The 19,659-nt window shown below is 30.3% G+C and overlaps 1 protein-coding gene across 1 annotated transcript; it reads right to left on the bottom strand.

Moving 5' to 3' along the window:
- Positions 1–513: 513 nt before the first annotated feature.
- Positions 514–19,161, bottom strand: LOC145312854 (neuronal acetylcholine receptor subunit beta-3-like). Its single transcript, XM_080152090.1, has 12 exons — positions 19,044–19,161; positions 18,712–18,768; positions 17,785–17,885; positions 13,545–13,610; positions 12,804–12,855; positions 12,489–12,523; positions 11,820–11,889; positions 7,944–7,991; positions 4,072–4,143; positions 3,569–3,648; positions 1,248–1,290; positions 514–653 (listed from the first exon to the last, which is right to left on the bottom strand). Exons 1-12 carry the CDS (start codon positions 19,113–19,115, stop codon positions 576–578), a joined length of 774 nt encoding a protein of 257 aa, XP_080008216.1. The 5' UTR covers positions 19,116–19,161; the 3' UTR covers positions 514–575.
- Positions 19,162–19,659: the final 498 nt, after the last annotated feature.

The raw sequence follows: 19,659 nt of genomic DNA, 5'->3' as shown, positions 1-19,659 counted from the left end.
GACCAAGACAGGCTTCTTCGTTATTGCCATATCGTTCATTTGCACTCTTAAAAACCGGAAAAAGTTTTTGGGAAGTATGTTTTTATTTAAGTTGAAGAAAAAAATTGACCGGAATTACCCCACGTTACCCTAATAAAAATATGTGGAAGGGGACATAAGATGAATAAAATAATGAGGACTGAAAATATTTTTCCATTTTATCCCCTTCCTTGCTTGAAAAATCTAGGAGGGGAAAAAATAAAAAAAATTGCAACAGGGAAAAAAATGAATCTTGTGCAAAATATACACCCCTATCAGGGTTAGTAAGGTTATGATGGGTACAGGGTTAGGGACCCCAGAATAAACTTGACATTTAAAACAAACCTAAACTCGTATTTATTTCAAATTTAAGGGGGTGGGTGTTCGGTGTTCGACAGGTTCTGTGAAGGAAAGCATCCAAAACATTTAATCAGATTTTGTTTTTATAGATTTATATAATTTCAACATAGAAACAAAACATAAATAATATGAGTATTTATTTAATTTTAAACAAAAATCTACCAAAAATAAGATTATTTAGAAATGTACAGATTTATTTATTCTGCCGAGTTCCATTCAGGGTTGTTTATTCTTCCAAGATTTTGGTCCACTAAATATTTTCTTTGCAGCCTGATTTAGTACATTTCATTCATAAACAAAGATGACAATATATGTAAGTAGCGAAGCACAAAAACATTAAATTGACAAACAGACAAAGTAAGTTACAGAGAAAAAATGGATAATAGTATCTTTTTAAATCACGAAGAATAACGTTTACATTTTTTTAAGCATGACCGACAAACGGACAAATCAAAGTATAGATTAGACGCGCTTATGTCATAGGAATCTTCAGTAAAAATTTTAGCTGATCTTTAACTGCAGCCGAGAAAATCACATTTCCCCCATAATGTAACGGACTAACATGACGGAGGGATAGACAAAGTGAATTATAGAGTAGCTTCGCTACTATAAATAAAGAATAACTATTTGCAATATGGTCTAATTGTTAAAATTGAACCAGCTAACTTTTTAACAATTAGCAGGGATCTTAAGGGATAAGACAATTGACAATGCATTGATGTATTGTACACCCTCAATTGCAAATAAACCAAATTTCCCTTTTTGTAGATAAATCACTGGTAAAAAAGTTGGGACAAACTAAAAATTTGAATTAATCTCATAATTTTTGTGAAATTAGTTTTAAAAGATATTAAAATGTAATTCCTGATGGTAAATTTAAGACTAACATATGGTTCATCTACCCCTTCATATCTACAACAAAAAATTAATGACAGGAAGTTTTAGGGTCTCTTTAATTTTTAACTTTTTTGACAATAAGTTTTTGTAAGATTCTATTTATCTGACTTTTGAAATAATGATTCCTTGGACAGCAAAGTGCAATATTATAAGCGAGGCATATCTATAATCAAATCATTAAAATAAAATTATGTCCTTTTACTGTATCCTGTATTAATTAAGTAATTTTGCAACAAATTGGTGTACAATTTTGTTTAGACCCACTAATTAATGTTATTACACTTTACAAGATTTTTGTAAAGAAGATGTATCAACTTTTTTGCTTTTTATTTAAGATAGCTAGCCGGTTCTTTCAGTAAGTACCTAGTAGATGTAAAATTTTTCATAGAATTCAGATATGCAATCGGTTTTTTTGTAGACCTCTTATTTTATAAGTAATTTAAGTTTTTTAAAAAAATAATTAAGTCGGTTTTAAGGTACTAAAACGCAACAAAATAAAAGAAGAAAATGGCCAGTGTGAACAAAAATAGTAAGATCTTTAATTTGACACCTTACTTTTAAAAATAGAAATAGAAGAGTAGAAGAATATTCTGAACCCTTTTTTCGTCAAATCTAAGAGAGAACATTCCTAGCAGACAAAAGTATTGTTTACTTTCGACTCAAGCTGATGTGGATTCTTAAAAAATGATAGACTCGCTATTCGATAGTGAGGCAAAATTATTTTTGTGAAAAATCATCCAAAAGCACATTAAAAATCTACAAAAATTAAACAAAATCATATGTTAATAACCCTCTTAAGATTTTATTTCATTTTTGTAAATTTTTTTATTCGATTTTGGAGGATTTTTCACAAAAATAATTTTGTCTCACCAGCGAGTTGCCAGCCTAACTTTTTTTTTAAGAATCCAACTTTGTTTCAAGCTTTCAAATTGTAAACGAAATTTTTGGGCAATTAATTCTGATTCCGCAAAGCTTTCTACTAAGAAAATATACTGTTAACAGCTGACTTTTATGTATGTATGAAATGAAAAAAAACATGCCTTCGTAGGAAAATGTGTACATAATTTCAACCAATGAGATCCAATGTAAATTCCGATGCGATTCTACTATTGGCTCAATCAGACATTCCCTCTCTTTCTTAGTACCTTTATTCTTTTAAAATTATGTTGAGTAATTATTGAAAAAATCAATTTTTTTAACCTCGGTTTAATCAAAACTTTGAAGTAAAATATAATCTTCCACAGGCATAAAAAATATGGGTTCATATATAACTTTAGAATTAGAAAAATATTATGAATCCATTGTAAGCTAAATTGAAAAAGTTTTATAAAACTATAATAAAAAAATATAAGTTTATTTTAAGAATCATAATTTTCGGCTTTAAAGGGTTGAACAACTTGAAAACTTGAAACTTGAAATAAACCTAAATAAATATACATACAATGTAACAGATATTTTTTAAACACAAGAAACAATAAAGCATTTTTAACTGCATTGTTTTGAAGTTTATAAACAGATTGAAGCATATTTGTTCATAATTTTTCGTTCTTTACATGTTATGTAAGTATCACTATTTTCATTGTAGTATCTATTGTATATATTCTATGAACATTATCCTTTTTTTTTGCCAATTCTATTGGTTGAGGTTTTGAGGTTAAGCTTCCCGATTAGTCAATTTTTGAGACTTGTGATTCGCTAGTTTAATAGTTACAATTAAGTGTTACCTGTAAAAAATAATACGTTAGGCCATTTTTATTATTTTTATTTTTTTACTTTTTTCAATTTTGCTTACAATGGATTCGTAATATTTTTCTGATTCTAAAGATATATATGAACCCATATTTTTTATGCCTGTGGGAGATTATATTTTACTTTAAAGTTTTGATTAAACCGAGGTTAAAAAAATTGATTTCTTCAATAATTACTCAACAGAATTTTAAAAGTAAGGTGTCAAATTAAAGATCTTACTATTTTTGTTCATACTGGCCATTTTCTTCTTTTATTTTGTTGCGTTTTAGTACCTTAAACCGACTTAATTATTTTTTTAAAAAATTTAAATTACTTTAAAAATAAGAGGTCTACAAAAAAACCGATTGCATATCTGAATTCTATGAAAAATTTTACATCTACTACTTACTAAAAGAACCGGCTAGCTATCTTAAATAAAAAGCAAAAAAGTTGATACACCTTCTTTGTCCTTTTTTCTGATATTAGAGCTTCTCTTTTATGGATATTGTCATTCTTGTTTTTAAAAATAAGAACATTAAATATCTATGAAGTTTTAAATTTTTACCTTTTCTCAATTCTTTCAGCACTTTGCTCGAGAATTTTAAACTGATTGTAGTCTCCAAACTGCTTCAGATCCATACTTGCCTGTGCAGAATTTTAGATTAATAATAATCTTTATATGAAAGTAACAGGGTATCGGTCTGTCTGTAACAAAGGATCTCGTTAACCGTTGAAATAATATGGTTCTCCTTTACAGGGTAACTTCTAATAGGTCTCTTTAGATTTTTATTAAATTTTAGTACCCACCCCCCTCTCCACTAAAAAAAAACTATGACACTGGCCGAGAACGATATTTTTTTTACAAATAGGTTAGGTTATAGGCTAGGGGACTGAGCGCTGCGGCTAGTCAGGCCAGGGGGACGAGCGCTGCGGCCAGTGTCATAGAAGCTTCTAGGGGCGTAGACGATTGTATAACATCCAACTCAACAGTAATATTTCTAATTTAATTGTTCCTTGTGTTGTATGGTAGTTGAATTTACAAAATAGCTAACATAGTACTTATTATACCTCATCATCATAGAAATCTAAATCATATTGTTCAGCATTAAAAGACCAGGATCCGAACTCAAGACTGCATTCCTAAATACATTTTCACAGTTTCAAATTGGAAAAGCATACATTAATAATCTATGTATATAATATACTAGAGTTGGCTCGATATAATTATCTCCCTATTGGCTAGTTTTCTATATGCATATCTATTTCTCAATAAATCTATTTTCCTCACCCGGCATTACTATCTAAAAGAAAGTAAATATTTAATAATTTAAATGATTTTTAAAAGATTTTTTTTATATTATATTTTTTTCTTTACATTACCATCACCAAAGGGTTAATGATGATGATTACAATTTTAGTTTAATATTTAAACACACAAAATGTCGCCACAATCGAATTCTTTTAAAACATAGTTTTCTTAAATTTATCATATTATAAATTTAAATTTTCTTTTTTATGATTAGAAATTAAATACATCAATATAAGGTAAATAGCAACATGAAATGAAAAAAATGAATTTATTTTTAATAAAGTAAAATAATGGGTCTTATCGTTCTGGGCAATGAGAGTTTATTATGGATTATTGGAGCACTATGAGTTTTAATCATATATTCCTTGGAAAACTTGAGCTCGTTTATAGACATTTATTTCCTATATAGATCTGACATGGATCTTGAAGCAATTAAGCAGGCCGTTTTGTACATGTTAAAAATTGGAAGATTTCATTAAACTAGAGTTGGCTCGATATAATTATCTCCCTATTGGCTAGTTTTCTATATGCATATCTATTTCTCAATAAATCTATTTTCCTCACCCGGCATTACTATCTAAAAGAAAGTAAATATTTAATAATTTAAATGATTTTTAAAAGATTTTTTTAAATTATATTTTTTCTTTACATTACCATCACCAAAGGGTTAATGATGATGATTACAATTTTAGTTTAATATTTGAACACACAAAATGTCGCCACAATCGAATTCTTTTAAAACATAGTTTTCTTACATTTATCATATTATAAATTTAAATTTTCTTTTTTATGATTAGAAATTAAATACATCAATATAAGGTAAATAGCAACATGAAATGAAAAAAATGAATTTATTTTTAATAAAGTTAAATAATGGGTCTTATCGTTCTGAGCAATGAGAGTTTATTATGGATTATTGGAGCACTATGAGTTTTAATCATATATTCCTTGGAAAACTTGAGCTCGTTTATAGACATTTATTTCCTATATAGATCTGACATGGATCTTGAAGCAATTAAGCAGGCCGTTTTGTACATGTTAAAAATTGGAAGATTTCATTAAATAAAAGTAATCGCAAATATACTTAGTAAATAAAACACGGTTAGTTTTTTATTAAATGAATAAGTTAGGGTACAATGTTTGGCACTTTCGATATAAGTAAATGATAATAAAAAACCCATAGAATGCGATAATAACTTCAGAAAAATCGAAGAAAATAGTTTTCATACTTAATTAACGCTTTTAAGTTTTTCTTCAAAAAGTTTAGATAAGATGCCTTTAAAAGTCGTCTATGATTTTGTCAGGGATAAAAATGTAACTTTAAAATAATAATTACAACATATTTTTTCAATTAGTACAAAGTAAAATTTTGAACATTTTATTGATCAGTATATTTTTTAGAATGTGAAGTAGAAACCTGAATATTTTATCATGAAAATTGTGTTATGATTTGATTGTCTGCTAGATTACAAGAAAAAAGATACTGATAGTACTTGTTGGTTCTTTAAAAAAAATTAGGTAGATTACTTTCAGAACCCCTCTTTTTGCAACGTTATTTCAATAGAACAGAGCCGTAGTCTTAGTGTACTCAATATCTAGACAGCCAACCATTGTTTTAGAATTGTTCAATTTTTTTAACTTCTGATAAAAACAGAATTAATGGTATTTTTGTAAATATTATACCTCCAAGAAATGGCTATACTTCCCAATCATATGTTGTGTGATATTTAAGAGGAATTATTTTGATATAATGTCATTAAAATATTCGTTGAAAAAAGTGCTATTCTAGCTTATACTTTACATTTTAATGTGTATGATAATTCAAATAAAAGATAATGAAGATTTATATTATATTTAATTGTTATAATTATAAAGAAAAACCTGGAAACAGTAAAAAACTGACTTTATTTTATTGATGTAGGGAAAATTTTGTTAAATATTTGAATAAAAATACAATATAAAACAAAATAAATTGTTTTTAATATAGTCACAAAAAGGCTTAATGAGTTTAGGAAATATTTCATTCACTAATCATGTCATTTAAACTCTATTACACAGAATACAATGTAAAAAGATGTTCTCGTTTTAATTTTAAGTAATTTCAAATGCATTTTAATACCTTTTAATGATTTATTTTTTGAAACATCTTTTTATAAAATGTTATTGATTTTTGAAGTTATATGTTAAAATGATTTTAAATTTTGTTAACATTTTGTTTTAAATGTAGAAAATTGGTAATTCTAAACATTCAAAAAATGATTTTATTAAATTTTCATCACTTAAATTGCATGTTTGATGAAATTTTCAACTGATAATTCAAGAAAAATCGTTTTAGTTTTATTATATTTTACTTTGAAATGTTAAAAAAACATATTATTGTCAAAAATGTGAAGTTATACTTTCCTCAAAAAAAGACCTAAAACATGCAAATTAACACGTGTAATGAGATTTTTTTTCTTTCAGGTTTAATTCTAAGTAATTATTGATATTTTTTGTAAAAAGGATTTTATATAAAAAGTTTTAAAACTCGAGTTATGTAGTGGTTCTAAAAACGTTGCGAATTTATGCAATTTTCTTGCAAAAAAAATTTTCTAGGATTTTAAAAATAGCAAAGGGTGTTATTAGACGTACTTACAGATACAATTGCTAAGTCATTTTGGCCAAACACTAAAATAAAGTTTTGACATCTGAGGGTCCAACCGTGAAAAGTAATCGCAAATGTACTTAGTAAATGATAAAAAAAGATACAATTTTTTTTTGAAATAGGGATAAGACAATAGACGATAAATGGATGTATATTGTATACTAGGGTGGGTTCATATCGGAATTAGACAAAGCGGGTATATGCAACAGATAAAATTAACCTCAAAAACATTTCTGACCGAAGAAGAATTTTAAAAATTTGAGTTTTAGAACACGACCACTTAAAAATATAATTCATTACTTATTAGTATGCAAAGACGACATTCAAAAAAATTTTTGAATCAGAACTATGACTTCATGGTGCTCCCTGGAAAGGCCTTGAGGAGCTGAATCAGGAACTTTTGTCCGTTTCAAAATATCTCGTTCCTAGCCTTAGAAATCCCTAAAAAACCAAAAAATTTTAAGGTTTATTGAGAATTGTCCAATTTGTAGAGGTTTTTTAGATTTTCTCAGGCTAGGAACGAGATTTTTTGAAACGGACAAAAGTTCCTGACTCAGCTCCTCAAGGCATTTCCAGGGAGCACCATGAAGCCATAGTTCTGATTCAATAAATTTTTGACTCCCATTTACAAATAGCTATACAATTGAATGTCTGGTCGTCAGCGGTTTAAAGACTTAGGATAAATTTTAAATCATCCAGAGGTGTATTATATCTATATAAATTGAGTGCAGATCCCCGCTTTGGCCTCAGAAAAAAAATGTCCAAAATCGACCCACCCTATTGTATACCCTCAATTTAGTTAACGATAGTAAAACGAGCAATACACTGTTCTCCAGAATAAAAAAAACAGAAAGTAGAATGAATAAAAAATTCCAAAAACTTGTAATCTAAAGTTATTTTACGTCGTGTCGGAGTGACACACATACCAACGGGTATACATATGTATATTCCCTATTTATAGAGTAGCTGTGCTCCTGCAGCAAGAACCTGAACTCCCCAGGGCCAGTTGTCATAGTCGACACCTTCACAGAGCACCTAGAATAAACAATAGAGATGATCTAGAGACACACTCTAAATCAGCCAATAGGCATTCTATGTGAGTCAGCTATGAATAGTTCAATTTGTAACTGTCGGGAGATTATATCCTCGTCGATGGTATTATTAGAAAGAATCGTGTGTAACAAATATAAAATAAACGTGTGCTGTAATTGACTATTTATATTCAACAAATTTGGGGTCCGATGGACCATTTAGATATATTATGTCTATTAATAAAATCAAGTCTACATACAGTTCCCACGCAATCTTGCTTGCTTTGCATCAACTCGTCCTTGATATATACAATATACATACACATTGTGCAGAATAAAATGATTTTAATATGTGTTAAAAAAAACATTTTTTTTCTTCAGGGACAAGGAAAGGCTATTCTGGCAAACAATGCTTTAGAGCTGATTTCATAGATTTCCAGTTAAAACTAGATGATGAGAGTATGCAACTTTTGGCAGAATTTGATAAGAATCTCAAGCATTATTTTATTAGTTTTTGCTCACTTTACTACAAGCCATGCAAAAATGATAGTCAGAGATTAGTTCCATGTTTAGTTTTGAGATGAACGAGTTTAATAATGCTTTTTACATATTTTATCTAAATCATAGAATACTCGTAAATTATATGTTTAAAAGTGAATAAAATTTATTGAAAATCCCAAAGAGTGGATAGCTGTAATATTTTCAAAAATATTTAAGATTGTTTAGATATTTATCTCATCAAAAAATTTTACATAAAAAAAGTTTTTACGACACCTATCAATAAAATTCTGAACTACATAACTATTCTTTTCCAAATCCTAAATTTTATAATATATGTTGTGGTTTAATTTGGTATTTCTTGACAACATCTTGCCTCTAATTGCGAAACAAGTTGGAGGGAAGTGTCGAATTAGGAAATGTAAATAAGGAGCTTCCCTGAAATCATAAAATGATTTATCATGTCCTGCAATATTGAACATAAAAACAACTAATCTTCTCGAATATTAACAATTTACAAACTTATTACAGAATTTAAAAATGGGTAATTTTCCCCAAAGTGCCTTGTAGAGCACAGAATCCCCCCTTTCCCCACCATTAACTTAAAACAAATTGTAAACGATCAAAGGGGCGGGGGTCCTTTTGGTATAGCATTAAGGAAACCAAAAGATATAATCTTAATAAGGAGGGGGATCAGTGCCTAATAGGCAACTTTGTGGTAAGGAACCAATATATATATTTTTTATGCTTATTTGTTATTAAGGTGTTCGTCAAATAGAATTTAGTATTTTATGTTTATTTATTTTTTAAAAGCGAAGCTTTTCTATAATTATGGTCGGTCCGTAAGTCCGTACGTCTTTCCATTACAGTTAGCTGTTTCCATTAATTTAAAAAGGTTGGAATTGTCCTATCAATTCAAACTTTACATGCTAATTCCTATAGCTGTTAGGTACCACTTAGAAAGCGCAGCAACTCTATAATCGTTACCAGAAAGTTCATTCGTTCATTTAAAACAGGCTTATTTTTTACCTTTTTTACAACAAATTTTTGTATGTTAAAATTATCCTAGTCATCAGATTTTTTGAATACTGATTCCTATTACAACAAGGTAAAGTGTTATAAGCGAAGCATCTCTATAATAAAGTCCTAAAAACGTCATTATGTCCTTAAACAGTAACATGTATTTAATCAGTTTTGCAACAAATTTACTCACAATTTTGTAGACATTTGCATTAATATTCAGTTCTGACACTCTACTAGAGTTAATGTATGTTTGTCCTTCAATTTCAGCGCTTCGCTTATGAATGTTGTCATCCTTGTTTTAATAAGTAATGAACAAGGAATTTTATTTTTGAGCTTTAAAGTAAGATGTATTTTAATCATTGAATCAATATGAAACTTTTGTCTTAACTTGCTTTAAGGGGTTAATAAAAGTGTTTGAAAATGCATCAAAGTAAAAATTTATTAAAATATTTTGTTTTTTGTCTTTAATCAGTTACAAATATTATGGAAAAGAAAAAAAATTAAAGATTTAAATTTTACGAAGTAATTAAAAATATTTTTTTAATCTCCCTACTTTTGAATTGTTTGGTAAGAATTCTTTTGTTTGTTTTGAAAAACGGTCTGCTAATTTCTTATCTAATAGTGAGGTTTAGTGATGAGATTTAGCAAATTTAAACTCTTATCTACTTTACTATAAACCCTTTTTTATAATAGTTGAATCATCCCAAACATTCAAAACTTTTAAAGGTTTCGTGAATTAGTTGCGTGATTTTAATAGAATTGTTGATCAGAAAGAACTTCCCTTGTCCCTGCTTTTCTTAAAAAAAAACATTTCTTTTACTGAATATGGCATATTGTTCAATCTTTATAAAAAAAGTAACAGAATATCTGTATGTGTGTAAGTAGCTATCTAGTGAAGCTTCTTATAGGTTTATGGAAGGTTTTCAACTATTTTAAGGAAGGTACCTCCACTCTCCCAAGAAAAATCACCCCTGTAAAATGACCAAAGTCCCCAATAAATCAGTTTCTAAAGTTTAAAATACAAAATTTGTGCGAATCGCTTTCTCCCATTTTTTCCTCTCAAGGCTCCTCTCCCCCCTCTTGCCCTTGCAAATGTCCACCACTGATATAAAACATTACTAGCCTGATTAATGCTTCGCTACTCATGGACAATGTCAATATTTTGTTCAAAATTGGAAAATTTGATTGAAATGAAATTTTTCTATGTTGTAAAATTGAATTTGATGTTATTGTTTGCAAATCTTTGTTGAGTGTTACAGATGAAAAGAAACATAAAGTTCCTAAACTCACAAAAACTTTGCTTACTTTCAATTAAATTTCTTTTATATAATTAGCAACTTTTTTTCTTCAATGTTTTTGATTACAGAGCTGTAATGCATTCATAATGAGGAATATGTCACTAGCACACAAAAAAGTTTCAGTTTTTGGCTAATTTAAATAATATGTCAATCTTTTTGACAAAATATTTTTTTTTCATATTGTATAAAAGAATGAGTGTTGCATAATAAGACAATGCACTTGGTGCTTTCTCTCAATGTTCCCAGAGAGCACAGAACCCCCTTTCAAACCTTTTATTTTTGACGAAAATTGAAATTAAAGAGGGGGTCTAGATGGTATTATTATTATTAATGCCTAACTCCTGGATGGCAAACCTGTACCGAATTTTACTTTAATTTGGCCTAAAGTAATACTAAACCCATCTCCAATGGACTCCAATTGTAGGATAATTAGATGTTTACATTAAAAGATATAAGTTTTCCGGAATTGTAATGTAGGGAGTAGATTTGAAATCTGCATCAAATTTTAAGGATTTTTTATAAAATTCGTTTTTTGTATAATTCTTTATCTAAAAGCGGAAATACAAATTAAGTTAATTAATTTTGGCATCTGTGATTGGTGGATTTAAAAAATCTGCGCTCTGATTGGATGTCGTACATCATTCAACCAATTAGAGCGCAGGTAGTTTAAAATCCACCTATCCTATTGGTCAAAATTAATTAACTTAAAATGTATTTTCGCTTTTAGATAAAGAATTTTACAAAAAACGAATTTTATAAAAAATCCTTAAAATTTGATGCAGATTTCAAATCTACTCCCTACATTAAAATTCCGGAAAACTTATATCTCTTAATGTTTACCCCCTCAAACTTTATTACCCCCAATTTACCTTCCGACCCCATCCCCTCCCCTCCTACTGGATGAACGAACTGACCATTAAATGAGTTCTATGATAGTAAGCTATATTGACGACAATATTAACCTTTCCTAATATCTACATATATTCTACTCTACATCCATTCATATTCCTTACCTTATGAGAGACAGGAGGAATCCAGAGAATATTTCCGTTGCTGTGGACATGCACATTAACATCTGTACTCCTAGTTTCAAAATAAATCGATTTCAAGTATGGCTTAGAAACCAATTAATTTTCGCTGGATGATAACTGGTTCTTGGCCATACTGAAAAATCATGTATTGCATTGTATTACAGACAATTTTCCACTAATATTTAAATCAAATCATAAGGCCCGGACTAACACAATTTTATTTTATATTTTTATATTAATGTCCCCAAAAAACTATCTATAATACTATCTAAAATATAACTGTAATAACAAAAATTATTGCTAAATGGATTTCCATATATTAAGAATATTTATGTGGTAGTGTGAATATATGTAAGTATTTTACTTGAAAATAGGCCTAAAAAGGACATGTTTATTGGCTTGAAAAGGTATGCCTTGCATCATGTTAATTAGAGTGTGAGCTTAAGATAATTGCATGAAGTTTGCATGTCAAGGTGAGTGTGTGCTTGTCATGAATATATATAGATATATATTTAGACTACCACTATCTCGGAAGCGTAGCTTCTAAGTAAAAGTGATGTACGTATGTTCAATTTATTTGAAACTTAGATCTGGCATCTACATATGTTATCGTCTTAATTGTAGATTTTTATTTCAAGATTTAAAACAAACTTTGGCTTTGCAGCTAAAATTCCATTCTCCAAATCCTGAAAAATTTAAAGTTGGATTTAGAAATAATTGCAGAAAAATAAACTTTTGCTTATTTGACTTTAAAGTCATCTTTGATAGAATCATGGATGTAGAATATACGTTGATATAATGAAAGGGAAAAATTGTCTCCAATTTGGGTTGCTATTTCTCATTTATTAGTCAGCTCGTATATCCAGTAGAAGAGGAGGGGGTGGGAGAATGAGAGAGATCATTGTTTTAGCCAGCTACAAGCAATTATAAATCAATTGATGAAATGTTATTTTTTTTATTTTCTACCTGTTTATTGAAAATAGCAACATCAGGCTTCCAGAGTTCACTTGGGGTGATTCTGAAAAAAAACATAAAATATGTATAGGTTAGAAGCAGAATAGATAATTAAATTAACAAGGATGACCACATCCATAAGTATCGAAGCATTAAACATTCATGGAAGGACAAACTGAATCACATAGAAAATGTTTAGTTGATAAATATGCAAAAATTCATAGAAATCACGAAACCAATGATAATAAAAAATATTTAAATGTCTTTTATGAAAGACCGACAGACTGACGGAGAAAGTAAATTTTAAACTTGATGCTCATTGATACAAAAAATCTTCATTAAAAATTTCAGTTGTCTATCTTAAATTGCAGTGGAGAAAATCACATTTCCCCAAAAGCGTTAAGGACGGACTGACCGACAGCTAGACAAAGTGAATTAAAAAGTAGCCTGGCTACCCAAACAAATTACAGTTACTATTCAAATGCACGAAAAAGCCCAAGCTAGAATGACAAGCTTTATTGTTGAAATACATATTACTACGTCCCTAGAGACAGCTAGCGGCACTTTCAAACACTGTTTTGACATTACTATTTTACTTTGGAGGAAGAAGGTAGCATGCCAAAAACAATTACGAAGCTTTATAAGGAGAACTATAAGGATTCAGCGCTTCGATAAATCCTTTGCTACTTACAGAAAGAAACATAAACATCATGTTACTTTTAAATAAGGATGTAATTAAGAAATTATGTTTACCTGAAGGTTGAGATGTCCATATGGTCCTCCGGGTCCCAAGTAAGCCTGTGATCATTCCAGGTTAACCTAAACATAAATATAAGGTCAGAATTATAAAAGAATATTTGATAATGGTTATATTATTACGTGAGTGTTGCACCAGATATCCATGTACTCTAATAAAGTGAAGCTTGTAGCTGGCTAAATCATTCCATTCCCTCCTCTCCTACTTGATAAATGAACTGACCATGGCATAATAATTATCTAGTGCATCGTATCATAGACAGTTTCCGCGGTTATCAATATGATAAATTAAAGATTAAAACCAGGTTTGTTATCCTTGATGGGCTGTAATCCCAGTCTAACAAAACTGGTATTTGATTTTATGATCTTTATTATAATATTCGGTGAAAATTGTCTGTAATATTATGATATACATTTTTTTCAGTATGGCTGAGAACCGGTTCTAATCCAACGTGTAATAATCGGTTTTGAAACCATAATGGAAAAGCTGATACAGCCAATGTAATCCACAGTAGATAAAATTATTTTTATATCAAAGTTTTTTTATATTTGATTTTTTCTGATGCATTTTTTGTCTGTAAGAAAAACAATTATTGACAGAAATGTATTTTTAGTTGGACTTATAAATTCTGAGAAATCCTTGAGTTGACTGTCGTTTTGCAAATAAGGAATGTAAAAAGATAGAATTAATTATACACAATATTACCCCTTCTGTTGATTAGCATTAATGGTTGAAACGTTTGAACACTAAACTTAATTAAACAACCAATCCTAATTCACTAAAATCGCTAAGGTGTTAACCCAGCGAATAAGAAAACGTTATTATAAAACTTAAGTGACTAGTGTAATAAACAGCCCATTGTCCCCCCTCTCCCTGTTTTCTAAGGTAGTTATTTTGCCTTTAATCTCCATGGGCCAATGATCCCAGAGGGGATGGGCGGAACAAACCCCCTACCCCTATTAAGAGATTTTTTTCTGTTTCAAATCTATACTTTTATGGCTGAACTGTTTCTGAATGTCCAAGTGGATATAGTACTACTATTGATTGCAGTTGTGGATATTTAACGACACATGACTAATTCTTTAGATATTCATCTACTCTTGTGGACATCATGGATATTCAAGTACAATTGATCCTAGTTTTTAACCTACCCAGGACCAATTCTAAGCTCCCCCAACAAATTAAATTAATGTTAAAGATTATTTTTTGTTCCTATCATAATTCTATATTTGCTTTTCTATGTTTTTTTAAAGAAAATTTTCATAAAGAAAGAAATTTTGGGAAGAAAGTACGTGTCCTTCTGAGGTTTATTATAGATCAAAAGTATGATAAACCCTTATATAATGGTAGTTATAAGGTTGCCTGTAAAGGATTTTTTAAGGAATGGATGATTTCAATAAACAAGAAACATGATTGACCACATTATGATCAATAGAAAATGGGTCAATTCAATGCAAGACTGTAGGAGCTATAGAGGAGCCGACATATTTAGTGACCATGAACTAGTTGTCAGTAAGATTAAATTAAAGCTAAAGCGTACTGGCCATGATAAAAAGAGTGAGATTAGTAGACAATATGATTCTTCAAGATTAAAGGACCCTGTGATAAAGAATGAATTTGTCTTAAAACTCAGAAATAGATTTCAAGTCTTAGAGGACCTAAATGAAGAGACTGAGATCACATGGACTTCAATTAAAGAAAACTTTCAATCTACTGCTAAGGAAATCCTAGGACACAAGAAACCAGAGAAAAAGGACTGGATCTCTGAAGAAACATGGATCAAAATAGAAGAGAGAAAGAAGCTCAAAAACAAAATCCATAATGCTCAACATTTGGCTGACATGAGCAATTTAAAAGCGGAATATACTGCTAAAGACAAAGAAGTCAAAAAGTGCACAAGGAAAGACAAGAGAGATTACATTGACAATCTGGCTGAAAAGGCCCAGAGAGCAGCTGACTTTGGTAACATGAAAACAGTATACAACATAACCAAGCAATTAAGTGGCAAATATAGCAAAAAGAGTGGTGAAACTATCAAGGCTAAAGATGGTAAATTACTCACTACAGAAAAAGCAATTGCTGAAAGGTGGAAATCACATTTTGAAGAAGTGTTGAACAGACCTGAACCAGAAATTACTGCTGAACCAGAACCAGGACATGAAATAGACATAGATATAAGACCACCAACTATTCAAGAAGTTAAAGCTGCTATACATAGCCTAAAGAATGACAAAGCACCAGGACCTGACTTAATAACTGCCGAAATGCTTAAGGCAGACATAGATCTTTCTGCTAGGACTCTAACTGATCTTTTTGATAAAATTTGGAGGCAAGAAAAGATACCAACGGACTGGTCTAAAGGTATAATCATAAAACTACCTAAGAAGGGAGATTTGAACAATTGTGATAATTGGAGAGGAATTATGCTGCTTTCTATCCTAAGCAAGGTCCTATGTAAAGTTATTTTAAACAGAATTGATGAGAAAATTGACAATAAACTGAGAGAAGAACAAGCTGGATTCCGTGCTGGAAGGGGCTGTGTTGACCAAATTTTCACCCTTAGGACAGTTATTGAACAATGTGTTGAATTTAACAAGCCACTTCACGTAAATTTTGTTGATTTCTCTAAGGCCTTTGACTCTATACACAGACAAACACTCTGGAAAATACTAAGAAGTTATGGTATACCAGAAAAGATGATAATTATGATAACTAAATTTTATGACAACTTCCAAGCCTGTGTTTCAGTTGGAAACAATAAGACATCTGATTTCTTTAAAATAAGCACTGGAGTTAGACAGGGATGCATTTTATCACCTATTCTATTTATATTGGTCATTGACTGGGTGATGAAGAAAACCACAGAGGACAAAAAACGTGGTCTCCAGCTGGGCATACTAGGACACCTAGAAGATCTGGACTTTGCTGATGACCTGGCACTGATTTCAGAAACAATTAAACATCTACAAGCCAAGACAGATAGACTAGTCAAATATGCAGGACAAGTCGGGCTCTTTGTTAATGTCAAGAAGACTGAAATTATGAATATACCTACAAACCATGATCAAAGTATAACAATAAATGGTGAACAATTGAAACAAAGCAACAAATTCACCTATCTGGGGAGTGTTATCAGCAGTGAAAATGGCTCAAAAGCTGATATTAAAACCAGGATTGATAAGGCTAGGGTTGCTTTCAACAGTCTACACAACGTTTGGAATTCAAAGAAACTTGCTCTGAAAACAAAAATCAGACTTTACAACAGTAATGTGAAATCAGTTCTTCTCTATGGAGCTGAATGCTGGAGAACTGTGAAAACTGAAACAAATCAACTTAATGCATTTCACAATAGCTGCCTAAGAAGAATTTGCAAAATATTCTGGCCAAACAAAATATCAAACCATGAGCTGTATAAGACCAAGTGCAATAGTATTGAAGCAGAAGTGAAATATAAAAGACTAAGGTGGCTAGGACATGTGCTCAGAATGGAACAAAATAGGTTTCCAAAAAAGTGCTTAAAATGGAACCCCACCACTGGTAAACGTAATCGGGGACAACCAAAAATGACCTGGAGGCGGAGCACTGAAAAGGACCTCTTTAATTTGGAATTAACATGGGGAGAAGCTGAAAAACTTGCCAAAGACAGCAGGAATTCATGGAGGAACAAGGTGTCCGTATTCTCTGGCCTTCACAGTCAAAAAGAGAGATGCGTCTGATGATGATGATGATGATTTCAATAACATTAACTAAAATTTAACATTCAAAAAGGTCTAAAAATGCTGTCTATAATATTGTAATATACTTTTGATTGCTAAAAGAATACAATTCTAATTTTTTTTAGGAACATCCCAACTATTTCGGACAACCAACCCTTTAATTGCGCTTGATTCGGGGAAGGTATTCCCCATACTCTTACTATAAATGTTGCAGCACCAAAGCCTCCCCAACAACTAGTGGATACTCTATAATTGTCACACAAAGGTCAAAACGATAATCCTATTTTATATAGTATTAAGTTTTTTGTCTGTATCAAAGGATCTCGTTAACTGCTGAACCGGTATGCTTCTCCTTCACATATGTCCAAGGTAGGGTTTTTAAAAACTGTTTTGAGGAGGGTATCTTCACCCTTAAAATAAGATATGACATCCCAAAAAGATTTTTACCTTTTCCTTTCCCTCTCCCACCTAAGATGCCCCTAGAGGAGTATACGCTAGTAGATTTATAATAATAGATCACCTGAGCCAGAAAATAATGCTGAGAATTCCATTACTGTCCATGTCCATCCATTTTGGAGCCAGTGCCAGGCGGACTTGGATAGGCTCGATATCTGTTTCATTCTTTACATTAAACATCACTTTTTTGAGGGGATTTTAAGGGAAAAGATATTGACAATAAACCCTTAATTATGATACAGAAAATTACATCTCTGTAGATGAAAATTATTGGCGGATAATTATTGAATGTTTCTGTTGTACCAAATAAAATTTATTTCAATTAGAAAATTAATTTGAAAAAAAGATATATTGGAATATTTCTATGGATATTTCTCTAGTTGTACCTACCCTGCCCCGATAAAAAAAATCACACGCAAAGGACTTAAAATGCTTCATTGAAAACTGCAAAGGAACCTCTTCCTCTGTTAGTTAAATTTTTACAAACCAATTATTTTAGCAGTTTAAAGATAAGATAAGATAAGATTTATTTTTCTCAAAGGTACAACATATTTTTATTTAATATATGATATTTAAAGGTTATATTGCAGTATCTTTGCTTTGGTTCTTCTGGTTAAGTTTCTTCATAATTCCGATTTGGGCACGATAATAATGATTGCATAATAACATATTTTATAGGTACCTAGCATGGAATTGACTGAACTGCGTCTCCACCTAGTTGCCAAGTCAAGTTCATATAGGATACAAAATGACATTTTACAAGAAAAAACTCCATGCAACATTGTACCAGATAGTTGGCATAACCCTTTAAGGGTTGTGGAGCCACTGGTGTACTTTGACGCTTGCCAAGCCTATACAATGTTAAAGTCAAAAGTCAACAAATAAAAAATGTTATCATAAACTTTCGAGCCTCGTGTAATAAACAACCCAATGACCAGTCCCCCCCTAGATTATTTCAGTTGGTTAAAATTTGAAACAAATATATGTTTACCACTATTGTTATTGGAATCACGTTTTTGTCATATCCAAAGAACACTGCTTGTCTCAACTAAAATAAAAAGTAATACTTAAATAAATTAAAAATTATATAAAAAAGGAAGCCTGAAGGAAATACACCGCTATGACTGCTGAAAAAATCTTTACAATTTTTACATGAATATTTTTTTTCAACCTTCTAAAATGTCATTGTAAGATGTCTATAACTTTTTTTGTTGGAGGCTTTAAATTTGGGTATTGGTTCTACTTGTGGCAGTCTTTCAGCAGGTAGAGCGGTGTATTTCCTGCAGGCTTTCTTTAAAATTTGCAAATAAATTATTGTGTTACCTGTGAAATAGGGCTATCATCTGCCCTAGCTATGCCTAGGCATATAAATATCAACACAAATATATTTAACATAGTTCCTGCTGATCAATGCAAATCTAATACTGAAATACACAAATTCAAAATAAATGCACAATGGTGCAATAGCTCCAGATTTTTTATCCATTTTTTCTGCAAATAAATTTGCATACAATGAAAGAAAAACTAATTTAATTTTAATTTGGTAAAAGATTAAAAAAAATTTAGTTTAATAATTTTTCTTTTAAATGGTATACTTTTCAATATATTTGTATTTTTCCTTATTTCTATTCAATTGTGAATATCTTAATTGGAAGCTATCTATTTGAAACAAATAGTTTATACTATGGAGTGCACTATGGACTATATAAATGAAAAACTGGTCATATTTGATTTAAATTCTTTTACAAAAATTAATTTCTCTCAAACTGGTTGACCTGTAAAACATTTCCTTTCAATTATTTTAAACTAGCGGTTTCGCCCTAAGTTTGTGATGGTGCGATTTCTATGACTTATTTGCATCAACTCTAAACTTTTTAACGCCTGTCTGTTCGTAATGCTATACCTACTTCTACAGATAGCTAGCTAAACTTATTTTGAA

Source organism: Acartia tonsa, chromosome 2 (assembly GCF_053477335.1).
Source record: "Acartia tonsa isolate MP-2025a chromosome 2, ASM5347733v1, whole genome shotgun sequence".
Taxonomy (NCBI): domain Eukaryota; kingdom Metazoa; phylum Arthropoda; class Copepoda; order Calanoida; family Acartiidae; genus Acartia; species Acartia tonsa.
Note: the sequence above shows the minus strand (reverse complement) of the source record. Positions and strands in the feature narration are given on the sequence as shown.

What these genes read in the sequence shown, in the direction of transcription:
- LOC145312854 (XM_080152090.1), bottom strand. Translation starts at nt 19,115, where the DNA reads ATGTTAAATATATTTGTGTTGATATTTATATGCCTAGGCATAGCTAGG. An exon ending in ACTGGCCCTGGGGAGTTCAG is followed by an intron (nt 4,144 to 7,943) that starts GTTCTTGCTGCA and finishes AAATGTATTTAG; the next exon opens with GAATGCAGTCTTGAGTTCGG. An exon ending in GCTGAAAGAATTGAGAAAAG is followed by an intron (nt 1,291 to 3,568) that starts GTAAAAATTTAA and finishes TTTTTGTTGTAG; the next exon opens with ATATGAAGGGGTAGATGAAC.